This window comes from Centruroides vittatus, unplaced genomic scaffold (assembly GCF_030686945.1).
Source record: "Centruroides vittatus isolate TY-2023 unplaced genomic scaffold, ASM3068694v2 contig_1161, whole genome shotgun sequence".
NCBI lineage: Eukaryota > Metazoa > Arthropoda > Arachnida > Scorpiones > Buthidae > Centruroides > Centruroides vittatus.
Genome location: NW_027120747.1, coordinates 63,755 through 87,101, shown reverse-complemented (window position 1 = coordinate 87,101; position 23,347 = coordinate 63,755). Strand labels below are relative to the sequence as shown.

Genomic DNA, 23,347 nt, shown 5'->3' with positions numbered 1-23,347 from the left:
AATATTCAAATTTAAGTTTCTAATTATAATTTCAATAATTAATATCTAAAAAATATTTAAAATAATTTAAAATATAAATTAATAATAAATTTTTTTGAAAATTACCTCCAAAACCTCACTTATATGAGACAAAGTATTTTCCCATTCTTGAACAATTGATAAAAATGGACCTACAAATCTTGAAGAAGACATCATTTGTAAACTTATTGCATTATCATCTAATACTTGTAAAATTTTATCAACTCCTATCAGAATATGTCCTCTATCTTCTGTTCCTTTAAAATATCTTTTTATTTGAAAATTCATTTGATCCCATAACTGTTTTATTTCTTGTACTTCCTAGAAAAATTAAATATTGAAAAATAAGATTTTCAGTAAACGTAAAATTATAAAACAAATACTAAAAATAAAAAAACCACATTTTTAAAGTTAATTCTTTAATTAACTTCAAAATCTAAGTGCATTTAGAAACATATTTCTCATCATTAATATTATGCCTAGGAAAATATTACGAAAAAGTAACTAAAATTTCTACATTCCTTTTAAACAATTTTACAATTCTTTTGTTTGCACGTTCTGTAAAATAAATGTAAAATTCAATTTCATTTTTAAACGTTAGATATCTTTCTGGTAAATCAGCATTTTCTAAAGCTGACTGAAAAGCTGATTTACCAGAACTATTAACATGAATTGTTGATGTTATACTTCAGTTAAATATCTTACTTATTGATCAAGTTATATAAACAAACATATAATTATGTAAATAATAAAAAATTTAAGTAGATAATATATATTCAAATGCAAAATAAAATAAGGAAATAGAAACTATAAATATTTATAACTTCCTTTATATTTTTTTCAGTCACTTCTTTATGTTTAATAAAACTTATGTAATAGTTTTTCTTTTAGGAAGCCATACTCCAACTCAAATAATATCTTTTATTTAGGGATAAATCTTAAAAGATTATAATAAAAGTTAAAGAGACTGAAGATGGGCAAAGAATTCATATTCCTAAATAAAAGAAATCACTTGAATTAGTATTTGGCTTCGTATTGGCTAACTATTGCATAAGTTTTATTAAATATATAAGATTGCCAACAGAGAGGAAGAGAAAGGTTACTCCCTCTTCTTGTCAAGAAGAACAAGGAGCGTGAGTATAATGTGAGTGTAGTTTTTGACATTAGGATAAGTCACATTTACATTACAAGCCATTTATTTGGAAGATAATGCTTATATAATGCCAGTTGAGAACTTTTTCTCTATGACAGAAACAAATGTTTAAGTTCAGTCTATAGTTTACTGGTTATCCAACAGCAATGTGTCAGAGTTTGGTCAATGATCAGATGGAGTTTCAATTGGTGATCAGACAGCTGAAGGTCAGATGTACTTTGGCAGAATGAAGATAAAGTGATAAAAATGAAGTCCAGGACAAGAGGAAAACTGACACAGAGGAGAAACAGGCTGAGCAAGGGAGAAGCAACCATACCTTGTCCTTGAATTTTGGGGTTTTTAAAGAATTTATCCTTGAAATTCTTAATTTGATTGTTCTAGTTTTCTCTCTCGACCTTCCAATTATTCCATTTCCTGTTTCCAGGTTAAATTAGACAACCAGATCAGGCACAGGAAAGATCACTCTCCATTAATCAATTTGATATCTTTGTTTGACTTTGTCTGCAAGTGTTGATTGAACTTTGAAACTTTTGCTCATATCACATATAATGATATTTTCTTTTCTACCACCTAAGAATTTTTTAATATATTTATTACAACACAGCAGTTTTTCTTTTAAAAAAAACGCTACATTTCCTCATTTATTTCCAAATTTTGTCATATCTACAAACTTCGAAGTCAAAGAGCTCAATTTTCACAATTGACATTCTGAACATTCCAACCCATTAGTTTATATTAAACCATGACCTCATGGGGTTGACCATACTCTTCATTTCATATTTTTACAGATCTATTTTACACATTTTTTGTAACAAATTATTTTCTTAAATGAATCAAATTTTTGTACATTTAATGAGGGATTCACACTCTGTCTGAGACCTCACAAATATTTATAAGTTTATTTAAATATATAAATAAATAATACTGTATTATAAGTCAAAAAATTCAGTATAATGTTATTAATGTCCAACTACAAGAAAACTCACATAGAATTTTTTGGCAAAAAATGAACTTTTGTTACAAGAATAAATTGTCATAAAACCAACTATCGCAACAATAACATACCTAATAGAGAATAATATCAAAAAGTATTTTAGCCAATGATACAGAAGTGTGACCCGCAGATTTTAAAGGAAATTTTAAAATTGATGTTAATTGGTTTTTCAAAACATAAATATCCCCGATAGAAAAAAGATGAAGCAGATTGGAGGTCACTGATTGTAATAACAAGTCAGTGGAAAAGTCGACATTTAGCTGTCAAAAATGCTTCATCGTCAACATTTGACGATCACGTGACCTCTTTCCCATGACAATAGTATAAAAGTGAGAGTTACCAGAAGCTCGGGAGTTTGCATTCGGAACTTGTTTTTGGTATTGGTATCCATCTTAGTCTCTCATCCCGATCCTGAGCGAGAAGACATCAAGGATGCCTAACGCTTCCATATAGGACTGTTATCAACACATATAGCTCTCCTCCAACATGAGAGGTACATTTTGTACATTTAATGAGGGATTCACACTCTGTCTGAGACCTCACAAATATTTATAACTTTATTTAAATCAATGGACAGCAAACTCTCTCAGTCTCTCTCTCACAAAATAGGCCTAGCTGGTAGATAGTACTCTTGTAAAATATTAGACTATATAATTGCATTTAGCTGCATATAACCTGTCTATGTATCGAACTTTGTGAAGCATCCTGTATCTTATAGTTAGTAATACAGGGTGGGCCAGCGAAAACGAAACGGCGGAGTGTTCGTGTTCGTCCAAGCAAATCGCTCGAACAAGTCGATTTTACTCTCGAGGGGACATCTTTTGCAATAAAGTTTTTGCGATTCTGAATATTAACTAAACAAACATTGTTTTCAAAATAAATGTTTGTTTAGTTAATACAAAATAAATGAGTTTTTAAAATTTATTGTTGTCTGTTGTATTCAGAATCGCAAAAACTTTATTTAAAAAGATGTCCCCTCGAGAGTAAAATCGGCCTGTCCGAGCGATTTGCTTGGACGAACACGAACACTCTGCCGTTTCGTTTTCGCTGGCCCACTCTGTATAATAAATGCTTGTTTTATTTGTTAAACCTGTCTCCTGTCTATCCAAGAACACCTGCCGACTAGCTTACCTCCCTTGCTACTCAATAAAAACCCATCCCAAAGACAAAGTGGGCAAGTTTCACCAACTCGACGTGTAAGTGGCAATTAGGGTACTGATCCTATGCCCTCGTAGTCTCACAGAAGAATTCAATGTATTATCTCTCACTGCATAATGTGAAGTTTAGTACATGAGATTCCTAATCAAACGAAAAAAAATGTTATCAGACAAAGAAAATAGGGTAATTCCACAAATAGTTTATTTCGCGTACATATACACCTATCCCTCGTTTTACACGGTACTTTTTTTACACGTTTTCGCTTTTACACGGTTTAAAAAATAAATGTAGAAAATAAACTGGCTATGATCAAAAGGAACAATTTTTAACTCTAATCTACATCTATATTTCAATCCACCTTATTTATATGTTGTAATTGATATTTAAGATACTAGGTGACAGTTTTATTTCAATCTGTCAAATAGTAACCGATAAACCGATATAGGGTACTCCCCCATACGCATGAAGTTGCATTCATTGCACACAGTTTTAAACCAGAAAATTTTAATTTTTCATATTCATAAGTAACAAACGATTACATTATTTTTAATTACATTTTTTACATTACATTACATTACATTACACAATTACATTACATTTTTATGAATCTTTTAGATTTTATTTTTTGTTCCTTTGTACTTTGTATTTAATTAATAAAAAAATATATTTTTTTCCTTTCAATATTTTTGTTTGATTTATGTATCTTTAAAAAATTGAAAAAATTTCATAATTAATAAACAACGAAATTATGCGTTTCTTGCATACTTTTCGATTTACACGGTTTTACATTCAAAAAGATAGAAATTCGATTTACACGTTTTTCTCAGAAACCTATCTTCTGTGTAAATCGAGGGATAGGTGTACAAGTTTTTAATAAGGATTCCAACGTCATGTTGCCATACAGAAAGGCACCAAACATTACAGCATTATCACTACTATATCAACTCTTAATCAACATATATTAATTGCGACAATGCATATGGATATGATCCTTAAAAGTAATCTTATGAACTAAATTACAACTAAAGATAGCAAAAGGATAGGTTCATTATGAAGTAAAAAGTAAGTTTTAGCAAAGATAAGAATACCCGGGATCGGTTCTGTATATTCGTTGGGTGAGATGCCATGTGAGACCTTTCGTAAGGATCAATATGTTCAGTTTTCATATATTGACTTTTTCTCTTACTTTCTCTTCGCAGTTCTTAAATCTGTTCTGTCTCGTCGTCACCACGATTGGACAGGATTCTTTCCTCAAATTCTTGACGATCTCCGATCGTTGCTAACATTGACTCAGAGACCTCTGCTCAGATTGACTCAGAGAGATCTGCTTTGAGTCAATGTTACATCTGTCTGCTTCTAGTGCTCTGAAAAGAATGATGAGCCTCTCGTCTCTTTTGCCCCAGGGTCTTACTCTCCCCTTTGTTTTCATTAGTTCCTGGAACTGGTCATCTCACCCAAGGGAAAAGAGTTAGGAAAGAAAGTTCTAGAAGGAAGGAGAACAAAGGATTACACTATACTAAACTTATATTAATATATAATTTACAATACAATATGGCTTGCAGCCACAATAAACAATAACTTGATCATGTAATAACAAACAACTTTTTATTTTGTGATTAATGTAATTACTGCAACCAGATTATGAAATTTAATACACAAACACTTCTCAATGAATGAGATACATTTCAGAAATTGTTCCTTATTTTTGTTTGCTAAAAAGAAAATTACTTCATACAAGGAAACACTAAGAATCTAATCACAAGACAAGTATATTTTCACCAATACGAGTGCATACAAAATAATTGATATATCATGTTATAGCCTATCTTGATTATTCTAAGGCACACATATGATTAAATTCCAAGCACCCAAACTCTGCTCTACAAATTGTTTTTAGTTCCAGTTACATTCCAATAATTATTTATGCATATGGGTAATGGTGTACAAATAGTTAATATTGACAATAATACTTTAAATCTCATAAATTATGGATCAGATTATAATATTTATTAATCAAGAAATACTTCACAAATTTAGAAAACTAAATAACATATTTTTCAATTTCTGACATAAACTGCCACATTTCTTCTAAATGACAAGAACTAAGCCAATGAGAATATCATCCAATATAGTTTTTATTACTATTCTTAACATATATGCATTTTGGGCTTTAGCCCATGTTCAGTACAAGCTATAATGATACAATATTATATTATTGCACATTCAGAAGCAGTTCAGGGTCCACTCCATCTGCCTCCCCAGCTGTCTTTAGTGATGTCAGATTCCATCTTTTCTTAAACTGCCGTAACCATCCATCCGATGCCTTGAAATCATTTATTCCTAGTTTTTCTGCTTCTTCCCATGCCTTTTCTTGCATTACTGGACCAATGACATGAATATAATTGTTTCTTGCTTCCATCAATCAATCAAAACAATGAGCTTCTGTCAATCTCATTGTTTGTGCATGATCGTCCTCTAAATTGATGTGGTCCTATTAACATTGTATTTTTTTTCAATTTTTTCATGTTGTGAAAGTATTGTTGACAGGCTTGATTTTGGAATGCCATATTTTAATGCGATATCAAGTTTCTTTTCCTCTCAATCACTTTCAAAATTTGCAATTTCTGCACAATGGAGAGTTGCTTTCATTTTCATTTGTTATCTGCTATTGTACTAAGACATTCTAAAAAAGAAAATTCTCAAAGCTATGTGCATCAAAATTTCAGAAGTAAAATTTATGAATTGGTTAAAATTGAGCAGTTTTCCCTGCATAGAATTTGTACAGTACAGTACTTACTGGTGGATAAATAGTGTGTGATGATGATCACTAGAGTACGTGAAAATTTAGTGGAATGAATATGCAATTTTATAAAGAAACATAGATTGTCCTCTCTGTAAATGAAAACTGGTCTTTAGTCACTGTCAATCAAGTGTTTTGAATGTCAAGATGAAGGACAACACATGAAGTAGAGATTGTGCAATTGTATTGAGATTATTGAACATCTGATGGCATTTGTCTTATATGACTAAATGTGAAAATGGGGATACAAGAGTAGTAAAACACTGAAACGTGTAATTAGCAAAAAAAAAAAAAAACACTTGATAGATCTTTTTCTTGAACTTGGTTGATTTGCTAATTAAGATAATTTTCCATTAAATCAGCTAAAACTACTTTAAAGAGGATGAAAAATGCATATAAATTAATAGAAAATGATCAGGACTTGAAGAAAAGTTGTTAATTAAGTTGATTTATTATACAGGATGTTTGCTATTAGGACTTTTCCTGTAATATGTTTCTTTCTGATGAGATGACCTAAACTCTGCACAACTCCACTTTATCCCTTCAAACAAAACCCAACTGGTATATGGGGTCAAGTCCTATGGCAATCAGACAGTCCCAATATTTCTTTATTATGTCCACAGTTCCTACCCCGAATTTTATATTGTAAATATCATTCTAAAACCTATTTATCCATGTCATCCTGTCTATCCAGTTGGAAAACCTTACTTCAAACTCTCTTGGCCTTCACAACTTTCCAAAACTAATCCCAAAACCATTCCAAGTAAACATACTGTAAACTTGTTTGAAAAATATTATCTACAAGCCTTTTTTGCCACTCTCTCATTTTACATGCAACTTTGACAATCCAATGCCCAAAAATTCTTTTGGTGGTAATGTTGTACTTATTATATGTTTTTTCAAGCAGAAAAACTAAGAAACTACAAAAGAAAAATATAAACTTACATAAAAAAAAAAATAGTCTACAAGCAACTATAAAACATCTTAAAATTTTGTAAAAAATCAGTCTATGGAACAAATAACATAGCTACATAATTATTATTATTTTAATATAAAATTTACAAAATATATTTATACTATATTAAAATTTATAATTAAAAAATATTTATGTTAATTGACTATCTAAACAACTTCATTGCAAAATAACCTAGCATTTCAGATATCATATTGTGTTATCGTTTAATTTTATTCACCTATATTTACCAGAATTAATTGCATTATTTCTATAGTTGTATTTTCCAAACAACACAGAATTTCACAAATAAAAACAGTACTATTTTTGTGAGAATTTTATTACTGATCCATGGAATACCAGCAAAACCTAAATACATTCAGGCTAAATTATAGATAAGTATAGAATTTGTAGGGAATTGATAGAATGACATAGATGTTTTAACTAATGGTCTACTAACTAATTGCTATAACTAAATAGCCTTTAAATGATAATGATAGATTATTTCTTAGATATAAAATTATTTTTTACTTTATATAAATTTTAAAAATACTATGAATGGAATATAAAACAAATTTTGTAAATTCAATTATATTAAGCATTATTAATATTCTGAATGTTGAAGCAGGATCTTTAATTTCTAAATTTTCAGTAATGATTTAATGCAAACAAAAATGATGCTGTTTCAGTTTGTGAAAATCTCTAATAATAATTTTAAAACAAAATTAAATTTCAAAAACCTTTTCAATGTTTAATTCCTTCTTTGCATTCTCAACGATTTCTTTTATACTGTCTTCATAATATAATAAATTCAAAGAAAACAAATTTCCAAGATTAAATTTTGCATAGCTTAAATCAAAAGTAATGCAAGTTATCTTCATTAGTTCTATCCAATGTCTAAAAAATGATAAAAGTTAATTTTAATTTTTAAGCATTTATATAATACTTATGGATAATTAAGTTAATAATGTATACAAATAAAAATATTGTTTGAAAGTATTTTCATATAAAAATTTACAATAATTTCTGATTGTCTTCAATAAAACAACATACTTTTAAAGTATTCAAAAGTTGTCATATCATTGTACTTAATGATTTATGATATTGTTATCACTTATATTGGTTTTTATTAATGCTTCTCACATAAGACAACAAAACACATAATAAACAGAAATGATCTATATAATTTAACTAATGAAAATATATTAAGTCATTATGTAAAGTATTATTTAAAAAAATAATAATATACAAACTAATTAAGAAACAATTTAAAAGCAAAGACTTATCATCAATCATTAAAACAGTGCAATGAAACTGAAATTATGATAATGTAATATTTGTGCTTTTATTAATTTATGTATTTGTATTTTAATTTAATTTATGTATTTGTATTTTAATTTAATTTATGTATTTGTATTTTACATCCACTACATGTAGTGAATGTAAAATACAAGAGAGTGAAGATACAACTATCTAACTTAAATAGGCTTTTGTTCACTTTAATCCATAAGTCATAGACGAACTGTGTGTGTTAAAACTCAGGAGAACATGTCGTCACATGGACACTTGTCATTGTCGTCCCACATCAATATAATAAAATATTAGTGGCATTATAATCATCCTATGAAGAATTGTTAGCTGTAGTGATCTCTCATCTTCTTCTAATATTGACTTTCTGTCAGTCAAAATTGTACAGGCATTTCTTCATGTAACTAGTTCAATGCATCTGAGATTAACATTTTCAATAAAAAATTTTTCACTCTTTTTGAAAGGTGATTTACATGTTAAAAAAAAAAATAATAATAATAAAATATTATTTAAAGTAGCCTATAAAAATATTCACATTTGTTGAACTGTCAAAGTACCTTCTCCATCTTTTCCTTAACTCCTTTTCTTCTACTAGGACATGTCCTTTATCATGGCCACCACTTCTACATCTCTATTTTTCTTTTCTCTCCTTCTTGCCAATTTGCATATCAGTTTGTGACCATCTCTTCCCTCCAGATTCTGGTGTGAGGTCCCAGATGAAAATCAAAATTTTATGTTTTTGATAATGAATATCTGGCAGGACAGCGAAACTCTCACCTTTTGAAATTAAAACAAGGCAAGACGTAAAATCTTGCTTAACAATAAAAGTTCTCTTCATCAAAATGGGAAACAAAATGGCTAGAATTACAGGGAAGAATTTCAAAATTCGAAGATATTTTAGATGATTGGGATCAGGTTAAGTGTTGATAATAACCTCTCCCACACCCCAAGAGATTTTAAATTGTTGTCAGGAGACGAGAGAAGACCAATTGAAACAAGGAATAGAAGAGAGAAACTCTATAAAAACATGTGTTTCAACGTCTTTGAAACATGTTTTTATAGGGTTTCTCTCCTCTTGACGTTCTTTGCTCCACAATTTGTTCTTTATTCAAGATCTGTCCTTTTTCTTACCAATCCATGATCTACCAGGATACACTTCCACTATTTAACAACATCCAAGTTTCATGTGTTAAGCGATCAAGCATCCAACTGTGGCAGAACTCTGCAGTCAACCTCATGTACCTGTTTGAATCCAAACTTACCAATGAACTCTGGGTTAATCGATCCTTTGGAAAAGAATCACAGAAGAACCAAGTGAATATATTCACTGCTATATCTGGACTTTTCCTGGACTCATTTTCTCAAATGGACTTTTCAGAGGAAAATTGTAATGATGATATCTAACTTAATATTTTATTAAAAGTCAGATATCACCATTTAATAAAATATTAAAAGAAAACTTTTAATATTTTATTAAATGGGAAAAAATGAATGGTGAGCCTGTCCCAGTTTGTATTTCATGCCTATGCACAATTGTCATGACCCCTTGACCGTCCTGACAATCACACACAGTCGGCAAACCTTACACTGGCATATTTCCCTGAATGCATATTTGTCTCTTCTTTGCCTTTTTGTACTCTTCATAGTCCATTGCCTCCCTTGTTATTTGCCATGTTTTATATTATTTCTTCTTTTCTCTGATCATGCCTTGTATTTCATCCATCCATCATCAAGCTTCTTTGGCACTTTTGTAATACCTGCAATCCTTAATGTTAGTCAGGGCACACACTGCCATCTCTATATATATTGTATTTTTTTCTCTTTATATTGCAATTTTCTCTTCTGTGTTTTTCCCCACCTCATAGTGCTGAGGCTTGTTTACTGTTCTCAAGTGTATTTTATTGTAATTCTATGGTAACTCTGGTTGTTGAAATAAATGGGGCTTGGTGGCTGCTCTGGATCTCAGGCTTTCACACTTTCCTATCATTCTTTTCTTTCCTTTACCCCTCTCACTTTAGCTAAACTCTTCATTCTTCCTTTTCAAAAGCTATGTCCCAGGGTTAGGCCTTTCTCTTCTTTGAAAGAATGTAGAATGTCAATTGGTTTTTCACCTTTTATTTTCCTGAAGATCTGCTTGCCTCTTTCTCTTATTGCCTTTATCAGCTTCTCCCAGATTGTATCCACATCTTCTTCATACTTCTAATATAAACTTCACTTTATTTGAACTGTTCTCTTGAATTCCTCCTCAGCTTCCTTCAGCCTTTGCCACTTGATCCTTGACTCTATCCTGAGATGCTTTTTCAGGCATCCTTCTAATTTTACGTACATGATTACGTATCCAACTTTGAGATACAACATATTCTCCTGGTACAATTGCAGTTATTCACTCTTTTCACTTGCTCTCTATCTACCAAAATATAGTCTACTTGTACTGTGTGTCCTTTAATGTTATTTGCTGGTCCTCTTTCTTTTTGAAAAATGTGTTTGCCAGTACAAAATTGCAGGCCCAATACCAATACCAAACTCTCTTCTCCTTCAAAATTTCCATTACTTCATCCATGTCTGCCATGATTCCTCTCAAACCTTTGCCTTGAATTCCCCATGTGTCCATTCAGATCTACTCTAATTACCATCATTTCTCTTGATAGCCTCTTGTTTAACAATACATCTAGATTCTGCCTAAACACCCCCTTCTCGCTATTGCTTCAATCTATCTGTGGTATATATATATGCACTAATAACCTGCACCACTCTTGTTTTCTATTATTCAAACTGTCAAAAATCTATCACTTACTCATCAGACTTCAATTACTTTCTCTTTTAGGTACTCAGTGATAATGATTTCTATACCATTTCTCTTGTTGGCTGTCCCACTGTATAATAGTTTGTATCCTTCTCCTATTTCTTCTGTTTTTACTCCAGTCTATTTAGTCACTTGTATCTTTCTTCTCCTCAATGTCTCTGCCAACTCTTATGTTCTCCCTAGTAATTGATCCTAGTAATATATGCTGTGTTGCCATTCTTAACTGGTTCCCTGTTCCCAGTCTTCATGTCTTTTGGTGTTCCACAAACTATCTTCTTTAGCCATGCCCATTGTAACTAACATGGTAATCCTAATTTATTTCTTATCCCACTTGGACATGCTGCCTAAAGGAATGTCCTAACATTCTTGGAATTTTTTTTATGGTTATCTAATCTATAAATGTGATTTGCTAACGTTCTTTTTATGACTGAATGACCTTCCTAATGCCAATCTCTTTTTGCTGCCTTCTATGGATCACAGAGGATACAAGTAATCCTATTCTACCCAGGGAGTATTTACAATACTAAAATATGACATAGTAAATACTAAAAACAATTTATAAAAATTAGATTCTGGCCAACATAAAAAGTTACATTGTTGTAATTTCTCTGTTCTCTTAAAAAAATTCTTTAAAACTTTAAACAATAAATTGAATTAGGTTTGTAAGTAACCCTTTAATTATAACAAAATATAATTCAGTATTATTATATTATAAATTAGTATAACTTTTTAAATTTCATTATTTAATATTACACTAACCTATCTCTGATTGCTTCCTCTTTTAAAATAAGATATAATGGAATAGAATTTTTAGTGTGATCCAGTTTTTGTTTTAAAGTATGACTTAAAGGAATTTGTTTAATGTCATCTGGAAGCATGTGAAATTCTTTCTGAAATGTTTCATTACTTCTTTGGAGATCTAAAGGATCAAAATCAATCCAAAGTTTTTCACACCAATCTTCTTCAGATATCTAAAATCAAAGTAGAAATAAAAAATTTAAATGAATAAAATTGCAGAATGCAAAAATTTTAGAGTTTTCGTAACTTGAAATTAAAAAAAAAAAAAAAAATTTAATTTAATGATGTTATTCAAACTATTCCATAATAAAAATTTGTGAAATATATATAATACTCAAAATATTTTCCAATATCATGTCTTACAACCATTATCAATAATTTGTTAATATGTAATAAAAAATTTTATTACTTAACATATCTAAGATATAAAATTTCTCACAATTATTTAATTATTATAATCTGACTCCACCAAAGAACCTTTCCCCAAACCTAGAAGTTTGCATAAATAAATGTTTGTTGAGCATTTACATCTGCAAGTTATTCACATTTGGAAAATAACTGATACAATATAAAAGGAAAACCCCTTTTCCAACTCATAAAAAAGTTTGAAATATGGTATATGTGACCATAATTGTAAAAAAAAGACCTATGTTGACTTACTATCTTTGAAGTTCATACAGGACAGTTTTTGAGGCTTTTGTGACTCTCTCTTTTCATAGAATTTATATCATTGTTATTGAGGATTTGGAGGCAATGCAAATCAGAAGAAAACAATTTTCTGTTATTAGTTTTACAAAAATAAGTGATATGAAATTCAAGAATTGTTGCAGTGATCATGTGAAAAGATTTCACATGTAGTAAAAGTGCTTGCCTTGAAGTTTGTGTAGTATTCACAATGGTGGCATTGTGAACAATCCCTGTAATTTTCTACCAGCATAATCTGCTTTGCATTGCAGCAAATGGGTGCACTAGTGTCCAACAGGTCCAAACATTAGTCTTTTCTATTGCCAAATATAGGAAAGCTGATACTTTCTCTTAAAATTAGGGGAAGATTGTTGGAAAACATTTAGCAGGTATCCTGACAAGAGAAATTGGGAGAAACCTCTCCATTCTCAAATCCTCAGTCCTTCTGTATGCATTATGATTCCACTGAATCCAGTGTGCCAAAGAAAATGAGGCGACCACTGCCAGAGATCCCTAAGATTGTCTGGCCGACCTTCCTAACTGGAATTGGTTGACAACATCATAAAAAAGCAACACGAAAGTCTGTTGTATTGGCTGGGTGTTGCCTGGGTCACCACACAAACTGTAACAAAAACTTTATTACACTTGGTTAGAGCCACCAGGATAAAAGTGACCTGTTTCCCAGGTTCCTGGGAAATCCTGGAATATAATTAATTATTTTTAAGATATACAAAATATCTTAAAATCAAATGATATAATTATTTTTCATTTTTTAAAGTAATTTAATATGTTCTGCAACCTCCAAAATCATATTAATAATGCTGTATAAGTTATATATTAGAAATTACTTTTGAATTGCATAGATTTTTTACAAATAGAAAAAATTTATTAAAGTTTGCTGGAAACTGCATACAACAACAAAAAACACTTTGAATTGAGTTGAAAATTAAAAAAAACAAAAATTGAACTTGGATCAAACTTCTAACTTAAAAGGTAATTTTCCTTTTTTAAATAAAACACAATACAAAATATTATTGTAAATTTTTATAATAAGATTTTAAAAAACAAAGATGGTCAATACTCTGACCACTCGATCTGGTTCTTATTTAACTAATGAAAAGTCCCACTACCGAGAATGCCCTTTCCGATTCAATTGATGTGAGTGGAATAGTGTTTAATGCATTTAAGAGAAGACAGATGTTATGTGTTTTTCACCCATAGCCTGGAATATTTCTAGTTAATTTTCGAGATTGTAATACTTCTTTTGCTCTCTAGTATTCTTGATTTGTCTACCTCAACTGCTTTAATATAAACATCATAGCCCAATAATTCGATTGTTTGTTTGTCTTTAATAATCAGGTTTATGAAGAAAAACTTCATACTTGAAGAGTTTGTACTCATTTGTGTCCTTTCCCAATTTGCACAACCTTGCATTATGCAGTTATTGAAGCTACTGGGCATGATTAAAAATTAAGACAGCATAAGCACAATTATCCCAAATATTACAGGTTTTGACAAGTAAAGAATTTTGAGAGTCCTGTCACAAATAAGCTACATATTGATTATTGACCATTTGTGACATACTATAACGAGGAAAAATTAAAAAAACTAATAAGTAGGTTTAAAATTAATAAATACAAATGTATTCTGACAGTTTATGAGTTAATTATACTTTACATTTGCAAAATTTCCTCAACCTTAACACAAAATAAGAAAAAAGTAAATTTTTAAATTTTTGGGATTTCCTGGAATGAGAAAAACTTCCTGGGATATTTCCCAGGTTTAAAAAACAACCGGGATCCAGGAATCCTGTTTGAGAAACCCTAACACATACTAAGTTTATTAATACAAAGAGTTCAATACATAAATTTTAAAAGTCACAAATTCTGGAAATAGAAGAATATTACCTTTATTTTTTCATAAATATAAAATAACTGTTTTAAATTATTCATTTTATTCCGGATATTGATCAGATCTGGCCATGAAGAAATTTTAAGATCAAATAATCTTTCAGCATTTGCCAGTTTTTCTTTTTTAATTTCAATATTTTGCAGTTTATTATTGAATTCTTCAAAAACAAGTAAACCTAATATAAAAAAAATTATATATAGATATTATACAAGTATATCCATATTCAATAATAGATGAAGTATATTATTATTATATTAAAAAATATAATATGCTTAATTTATTATTGAATAAGTAAAAAATTTGAAAACTATGTTACTACAAATGTTTAATTGTTTTTAGCAAATTCAATATGAGTTTATACTTATTAAAAATATTTATATTTTATCTCCATAAAAATGAATTCAGTAACAGAAAAGTAAATATTATAAAAATATAATGAAGAATATAAAAAACTTTTGTCTCCATAATCTGACTGTTTCACAGTCACTATTGACAACCCAAAAAAAAACCACAAATCTTCATTTACAGAGATAACATTTTATTTGAGGTTCTGTAAAAAAAATGTAAATTGGTTATAAAATAATATTCTGGCAATGATACCATAAATTAAAAAACATAGTTCATTTAAAAATGGATAACGATAATTTACACAGTAATGATATAATAACTACAAAACATTTTTGTCTTCACAGTCCACCATAACAATTCCTTTTTTACTATGTAAATTACTGTCAGCCATTTTAAAATGAACTGTGTTTTAATTTATGGTATCATTTTCAGAAGACTTTTTTAAAAACCAATTTACATTTTTTTTTACAGAGGCATTGTTTCAAATAAAAGATCATCTCTGCAAGTGAAGATTTTATTTTGGTTGTCAATGGTGACTATAAAAGAGCAAACCGTAAAGACAAAAATTTTTTTTATTCTTCATTATAATTTTTACCATGTAAACTACTGTAGGTCATTTTTAAATAAAAAGTAAATATACATTTTTAACTTTTTTAACTTAGAACTTTAAAACTTCAAATTTTTAACTTCGGGCATCACAAATCTTAAGTCTGACCTTGAATACAGCACATGTTCCCATATAGTAAATGTTATTCAGGTGAAAGTTAAGTTTGAATATTATATGGCAAGTCATTCAGTCCTAATTTATTTGTAATGGTTATGGATTATTTTGTTCTCAAACACATCAGATATTTTTATTTCCCACAATACATTACTATTTATCATGTAGTAAACATTTATTATTCTAACTTTTTTGTCTTCTTAATTGACCTTCTTCAGAAGATATCTAAATCAATTTCACAATCTAAAAAGAACAAAGTCACTTAGTTGATTTTATTTCCAATAAAAATTTTAAAAAGATCTTAACTATAAATATATAGACCACAATGTTTGTATCTGTTATAATTCCCAAATTTAAAAATTATTTACTTTTACCAGACAGCAAATAGACATAGTTACTGTTTACCAGAAGTTCTTGAGAAGTGGATCAGAAAATCTTAACAGAAAGTTTTTAAATTCAGGAATTACAACAGATATGAACATTGTGGTCTATACATTCATAGTTAAGATCTTTTTAAACTTTTTTATTGGAAATAAAATAGAATAAAAGACTTTGTTCTTTTTAATTGTAAAATTGATTTAGATATCTTCTACAGAAGGTCAATTAAGAAGACAAAAACATTAGAATAATAAATGTTCACTGCATGATAAATAGTTATGTATTGTAAGAAATAAAATAGCTGATGTGTTTGAGAACAAAATAATCCATAACTGTTGCAAGTAAATTAGGACTGAATATCCAAACTTAACTTTCACCTGAGTAGCATTTACTATATGGAAACATGTGCTGTAATCAAGGCCAGACATAAGATTTGTGATGCCCTAAGTTAAAAATTTTTTGAGGCTCCTTCCAGAGCCAGAACACACATACTATAAGAGATAAAAATTGTGTTATAGCAGTGACTCTCCAACAAGTAAAAAAAAAATCCAGCAATGAATTGCATAATTTTTCTGGCTATTACAAGATCTTATTTAGAAAATAATTTTTATAATTTTAATTACGATATAACTTAATAAAATTATGTGTGGCACCATCTGTTATGAGATTTTGTTATAAAAAAAACTTATATTTTTAGTTAGTATAAAATGGAGAAAAGCTTAATTTTGAAGGTAGGGATGAGTTATATAAAAAAAAGTATAAATGCTAATAATCAGTAAAATCGTCATTAAGTTTGACCCTACTGGATATACACATGACCCCCTTTATCTCCCCATCCCTTTGAACTTTAACCACAAAAATTTAATAGCATCAATGCCCTTCATATACAAGACAACATGCCAAATTTCATTACTTAATCTTTATCCTAACCTAAGATATTATGCGAAATAGATGCCAACATCCCCAATGCACACACACAAATCTATGAAATTTTTTGCCATTTTTTTAACTTTTTTGGGTTCAGGAGGTCTCAAAACATGGAGATTTACAAAAAACTGAGGGTCAAATTTGACATGATTCCAATATTTTCCCTTGTTATGTATACAGTAGAACCTCGATTATCCGGACTAATTGGGGATGAAGGTAGTCCGGATAAGGAAAAATCCGGATAATCGAAAAATAATACTGTACTGTATTTAAATTGTAATCAAATTTTCAAGAAACAAACATTCGTTTTGAATTTGGACTACTACTGACCAGCACTAACACTGCCTATTGTTTAAAGGCCTTCTGGTGGCGCAAGAAGACTGATTTTATAAAATAAAAAGCAGTTGAAACTGTCAAATTTTTATTCATAAAAATGCAAACTACAGTATGTATGTCAAGTTATATTTTTATTACGATGCAAAATGTATTAAAAAGTTTAGGACCACTGTGCCTGGTGAGATGTTGTTGGGACAAAAAAGTTATGCATTCCATCACGTACATAAACAGTGTTGCAATCGCCAAGGGCAAATCAGCAAATTTGTAAAATTTTTGTTTATTTTGAACAATCCGGATAATTGAAAATCCGGATAATCGAGGTTCTACTGTATGTAATAACTTAATACTTAACCAAGTAAGGTTATATCTAAATTAATAAATTAATAATTAATAATAATAATACTTAACCAGTAAGGTTAATTATTATTAAGTAAGGTTTTGATATAAAGTAAGGTTATATCTAAATTAATATACTTCTGGAAGCAAACACTTGCTCAGGGTCCAGGTGGCGTATATATAATAGCTGGGAAAGTAAAAGTCCCAACTGACTATAACAATTTGACACCTTAAACAATTTGAACAGGAGCCACAGCCACTCACAGATACAACCAACACACTATCAACATCTTAGTTAATTAGAAGTGGAACTGAAAAACTCATGCCAAAAGTTTGTAATCTCTGGAAAAAGTTCTTATTAATGCTTACTCAGTGAATTTTTTCCAGAGATCTTAGTTAATACATACAATCACAGAAAACTCCCCAAAAAACAAATCTTCTCCACCCATCACTGCACTTGGTACAAGTTACTAGATAACACCTTCAGAAAGGCTATTACATTGGACAACAAACAAGTGTGAGAGCCCAGACCTGATGAAAAAATTTTTTGAAAGAAGAAAAAAAACCCAAAAAGGATATTATTATATCTTTTCCCACAGACTTGCTTCCTTGTCCAGAGGTGACATCTTCTGGATGTGTCACTGAGAATCTAACAAAATAAATCACTATTAGAGATAGACTTTAAAAGATGAGCATGAGAAAAAGAAGAGGGCCCCCAAAAATAAAAGAACAAGATTGATGATGACAATGAGAGTTTGCCAATCCACCTCTTTGTGCAAGTGTATTCCAACTGTGCTCCCCCGATCTCTTCTGCCGCCACCATTCACCGGACCATAACTGCTTATACTGGACATTCAAACTGTATCATCCGGGAGTCTTACTCTCCTCAACCCAGTGGAAACCTCTCCACCCATTCATCAAGACAATCTATGACATCCTGACATCAATCAAGATTCGGCCAATCAAGGTAGTTAGCATTGTGCGCATAAATGTAAACTCTCTCTCTCTCGGTTAGGGACCCATTACAATGGTACTTGTTATGCTATAAAAAGCCTTAACAATTATGTTACGCTACATAGATGCTATAATGGAAATACTATGCATTATCCTATGTATATATGTGTAAATAGTTTACATAAATAAACAGGTATTTGTTTATGTTAAATCTGTAGTGAGTGCATTCCTCCAGACATGCGGTCTCTCAGACATCATTTATCCCAAATCCGACCACTTACATACGCAACCGCTCGTGAAACAGAAAAATGCTCATATAGAGCAACAATGATGTCAGTCCTGACTATCATCGCTGACGTGGTGCTGACCCTTCGGTCACACAAGTAATATATGAGTGTACAATAGAGCTTATTGTGTAATGTCAAAGAAATAGTTGATCCTACTACATCCCCAGGAGTATATGAAATATTCTTCGTTCTAGGTCTAAAATAGAAAACAGACTCAACAAATACATATGATACACATCCTGAAACATTCCCACTAGGCTTTCAGAGCATATCAATATGACATAGGTAAAGAAAAAAGCACCACAATACTGGCTAGTATGGCAACTGTTCCTGAGAATATGTCAAGGATGCTAAACTCTTAAAAACCACCAGGGACCAACATGTGGAAAAAAATAACTATATACAAACATAATATTAGGAATTTCTATATTAATCATTAGTCACTTGCTTATCCACAGCATGGAAGCATGTTATAAACAGGGATGGATCTACATAGGGACTAATAGGGCTTAAGCTCTGGGCCACAAGTGTCGAGAGCCCACAAAAATTGAATTATCATCATAAATTTTTAACATTTTTTCATTAACAATGAACACTTATCGTATAATAAAAAATAGTTAATGCTATGGGTAAATGGCATGATGGTATATTTATGTTAATTTATTTTATTTTATTAAAAATTTTGTTTGTTTATACATTTTTGTTAACAATATTTCTTTATTTCTTATGTTTTCTTATATAAGATATAAAGTTTGTCATTCAACACCATTTCATAAATAAATATATTTCAACTCTGATTTTGATGTTATTAAAATAAATTTCAAACCCCAATTTAAATATTCTTAATCTAACAAAAAAAATATGGCCCTATTGGGCTTCAATAAGTCCTAGGTCCCGAAAAACCTAGATTTGCACCTGGTTATAAATCAGGATCAGGTTAAAACTACATACTAATTATTTTTGTATATATTCAATGAATTTGTGTATTGTTTGTATTTTATGGTTCTTAATATAATTTTTTGTATTTTATTTTGTTATTTTTAGTTATGTATCATTGCTTTATAATTAGTATACTTCTAAGAATGTTAAAATTAAAATATCTAAAAAATACAAGGAGATAGATTTTACATTTTTCCATACATAAAAGGACTGTTTGAAAAGCAAAAAATAACTTGAAACAGGTAGGCATCACTTAGTTCCGTTATAAACTAATAAACTAAATATTACAAGAGCAAAAAGAAAAAATTAAGTGAAGAAGAAAAATTAAACAAAATAGACATAATATATGAATTAAAATGTGATTGTAATAGAAATACAGGAGTGTACACTGGAGAAACAGGAAGACAGTTATAAACACAAATAAAAAGAACACAAGACAGCTTAAGACTTAAACATCAATAGTCACCATGGATAATACATCAAAAAGAAAATAACTGTAAAATATTATTATACAAAAGAAAAATAAAAAAAATAAAAATTAAAGAACATTTTGTTATAACCAAAAAACTTACAAGAATAAATGTAAATTAAACACAAGTATAATAGTTTCTCTGGAAGAGCATATAATTGTAGATGGTGTTGATGAAAAATGACAAATTGTCAGGAGTTAAAATTTGTAAGTAAAATGTATTATATTACATGTATTATTTATGATTCTTTTAATGTTTTAGCAATTGTCAAAAGATCTGTGATACAGATGAAGATTGTTGAATCAAAATGCATTTATCTCAATAAAGACATTGAAGAAATTTAAATTAATTTTTATTTGGTTATTCTTTAGTGTCTCTCTTTCTTTAATAGTTTTATCTCTGATAAATAGTTGATAAAGAAGTTGGATTTTAACAACTAACTACCTTTTTTTAGATATTTTACATAACAACTGACTAGGGAATTTTAAAAAGTTTTAAGTATATCTTATTGCTTTTTAGTGTTTTATAGTTAAAATTAAAATTTAATTTAAAAGAACTCCACTACATAAATGTTCAATCCTGAGGATGGCTACTAAGATAGCCAAAAATCTGATAAAGAAAAAATTGTTGCTGGAATAAACTAGAACTCTTTGATGAAATAAATAATAACATTTTTCTACTGAAATATGATATACACTTGTTAGTAATAAATCTTATTACATATAAATAAGTGTACAAGATATATTTTCTACAAAATCTTGAAGTCAAAAGTTCACCAAAATTATGAAATCAACAATAATCATTCAAATAGGATATCACTAATTTTAAGTCCTTTTTGGCTACCTATTCCCTCTCTGTCACATTTGCCATCAATTTTAGATTTGCTGATGTCATGCTTAATTTGCCATTCCCAATATTAAAATCAAGCTTTTCTCTAATACATATCTACAGTTCATTGATTTTGTGAGGCTCTGAACAGATCTGAATGCTTGCTAAAATTATTTTTTTAAAGAAAAAAATAGAAGCTAGAAATAAGTTTTTTTTTGTATGAAAATGCAACACAAAGTTTTGAACAATAGAAGAATGTAAGTCCTAAGATTGACCAACTCCAGTTGAGGGATTGAATTAAACATCAATTTTGACCTCTCCCACAATCTAAGCTGATATCTTGTTACACTTAGTAATGAGTGATCAACTTCTTGGAAAGCAAGAACGAGGAAAAGCAATCAATCAGAATGGGCAATTGAGCATAGAAATTAATGAAAACCTGGGAATTCAAGGATGTGACAGCTTCTTCTCCCAAAAATTCCAAGTGTCAGACCAATTGTTGTGTCTCATGCCCATCTTTGTCTCTGTTTCCCATCCTCAGATCAACATCTTCCCATCACTGGAAGTTGACTGCATCATCCCGGAATCATCGAGACATCAAGGGAACTGTCATTTGCAAACCAGGGACACTCCTCCTTTTGGGATTATCTTGAAAAGGAGAGGAAGTCCCAGAGGCTGCTACAAACTTAGAACTTCCAAGATTGTGGAAATCTTGTAAGTACCTTTCATGTCAAATAAACAGTTTCTTACAACCATAGAGTCTGTCTCAGCAGCAGTGACCATTGCATCACATGTCCTCTTAGTCACCCCTCAACCCTCTTGACATTTTTCCCCATTAGTGACTTTACAATTTATTCATATTTCCTGCCAAGGTAAGGCCAATTTTAAAAATCAACCGATAGAAAAAATAAGTTAAATTTACCAATGTACCACAAAAGAATCTGATGATATTGTATTATGTAACTTCTAGACTAAGATAATATGATATACTAGCAGATGAGCCCAGCATTGCTCAGGCAAAAAGTAAAGATAGCAAATATTATTAGATTATAGCCAATCTTACTTGTTTTCACCAGGTGCGAGAATTAGGTCTTCCCCTCTTCAAAGACTAATTAGAGAATTTTTAGAGGGTCTAAAAATATATTTGATTTCTTGCAAAAACACAAAAAACCACATCTGAAACAGTTCAGTGGAAGCAGAGTTCTTCAGGGTAATCCTTAACCCACTCCCTCTCTCCCGTGTGGAAGAATTTCCAAAAAATCCCTTTGCATTGTACATTCACTATGACATACCCTAACTGTATATCAAATTTTCACTTTCAACTTCTAACCGTTTGGGCTCTGCATGCTTATTATTATTATCATTATGAACTCATCTCAATATATCAATATATCTTTCAATAGTACTGTTATCTAGAATCTGTATCTGTAAAGATTAAATCAATTATCCGTTCATATTAAAAGTTTTGCCAGAGTGCTTCCAACAAAGTATATTTAGTACTAAAGTGTAACTATTTAAATAAGAAAAACTTGCTGTGTGATCACTGATCAAAATACTTTTGTATAATGATTTTGATTTAAAAAAAATACTTTAAATAGAAAAATTTTTGAGAATCTTTAGGAAATAAGCATTCTACAAACACTCTCCTACCATGGTCATAATCTGTCACAAAAATTTTACATATCTTCTCCCCGGTGCAGACATCATATTTCAATAGCCCACAACAATAATTTAAAAATTTAAGCATTAATAAAACAATAAGATAAATCAATAATTCTAATTTTATTTTAATTATTATGTAAATTTTAAGTGTGACATTTTTGACTTTCAAAATGAAATCTATGGAGTTTTGTCTATTATCAAAAAGAAAGTACAATTAAATATGTTCTTTCTAAATTTATGGTTTTAATTTTTATAAATTTGAAACTATCAAGTTGTGTCTCTCTTTTTTTTTCTTTTTTTTTACTTAAAGTAAACATTTAACAATTTATTTATATTAATTATAATTCCTTGAATAAAAGTAATAAATACAATTAGTATTTTAACAATATAAATTCTGTAATTCATTCAAAATTTTTAAGTAGTCAAGAATACTTTTATCAGTTTAAAAATTATATACCTTTCTCAAAATCATCTGTTAGAGTTTCTGGACCAGCAGTATTAAAATTTTCACAAAACTGTTTCAGTTCAAAAGCAAATATTTCTCGATCAGATAAGGTAGTCTGAAAAAATATCAAGTTCATT

The 23,347-nt window shown here is 29.7% G+C and overlaps 1 protein-coding gene across 1 annotated transcript in view; it reads right to left on the bottom strand.

Annotated features, from left to right (window-relative positions):
* LOC136980854 (dynein axonemal heavy chain 10-like) overlaps positions 1-23,347 on the bottom strand; it is a gene marked incomplete at its 3' end in the record, with an annotated part of 87,061 nt that overhangs the window by 4,807 nt on the left and 58,907 nt on the right. The window contains exons 19-23 of the mRNA XM_067277059.1: positions 23,223-23,325; positions 14,576-14,754; positions 11,946-12,157; positions 7,816-7,972; positions 106-339 (exon numbers count right to left, since the gene is read on the bottom strand). Of these exons, the coding sequence (XP_067133160.1) occupies positions 106-339; positions 7,816-7,972; positions 11,946-12,157; positions 14,576-14,754; positions 23,223-23,325 (885 nt within the window). The remainder of the gene's footprint in view (positions 1-105; positions 340-7,815; positions 7,973-11,945; positions 12,158-14,575; positions 14,755-23,222; positions 23,326-23,347) is intronic.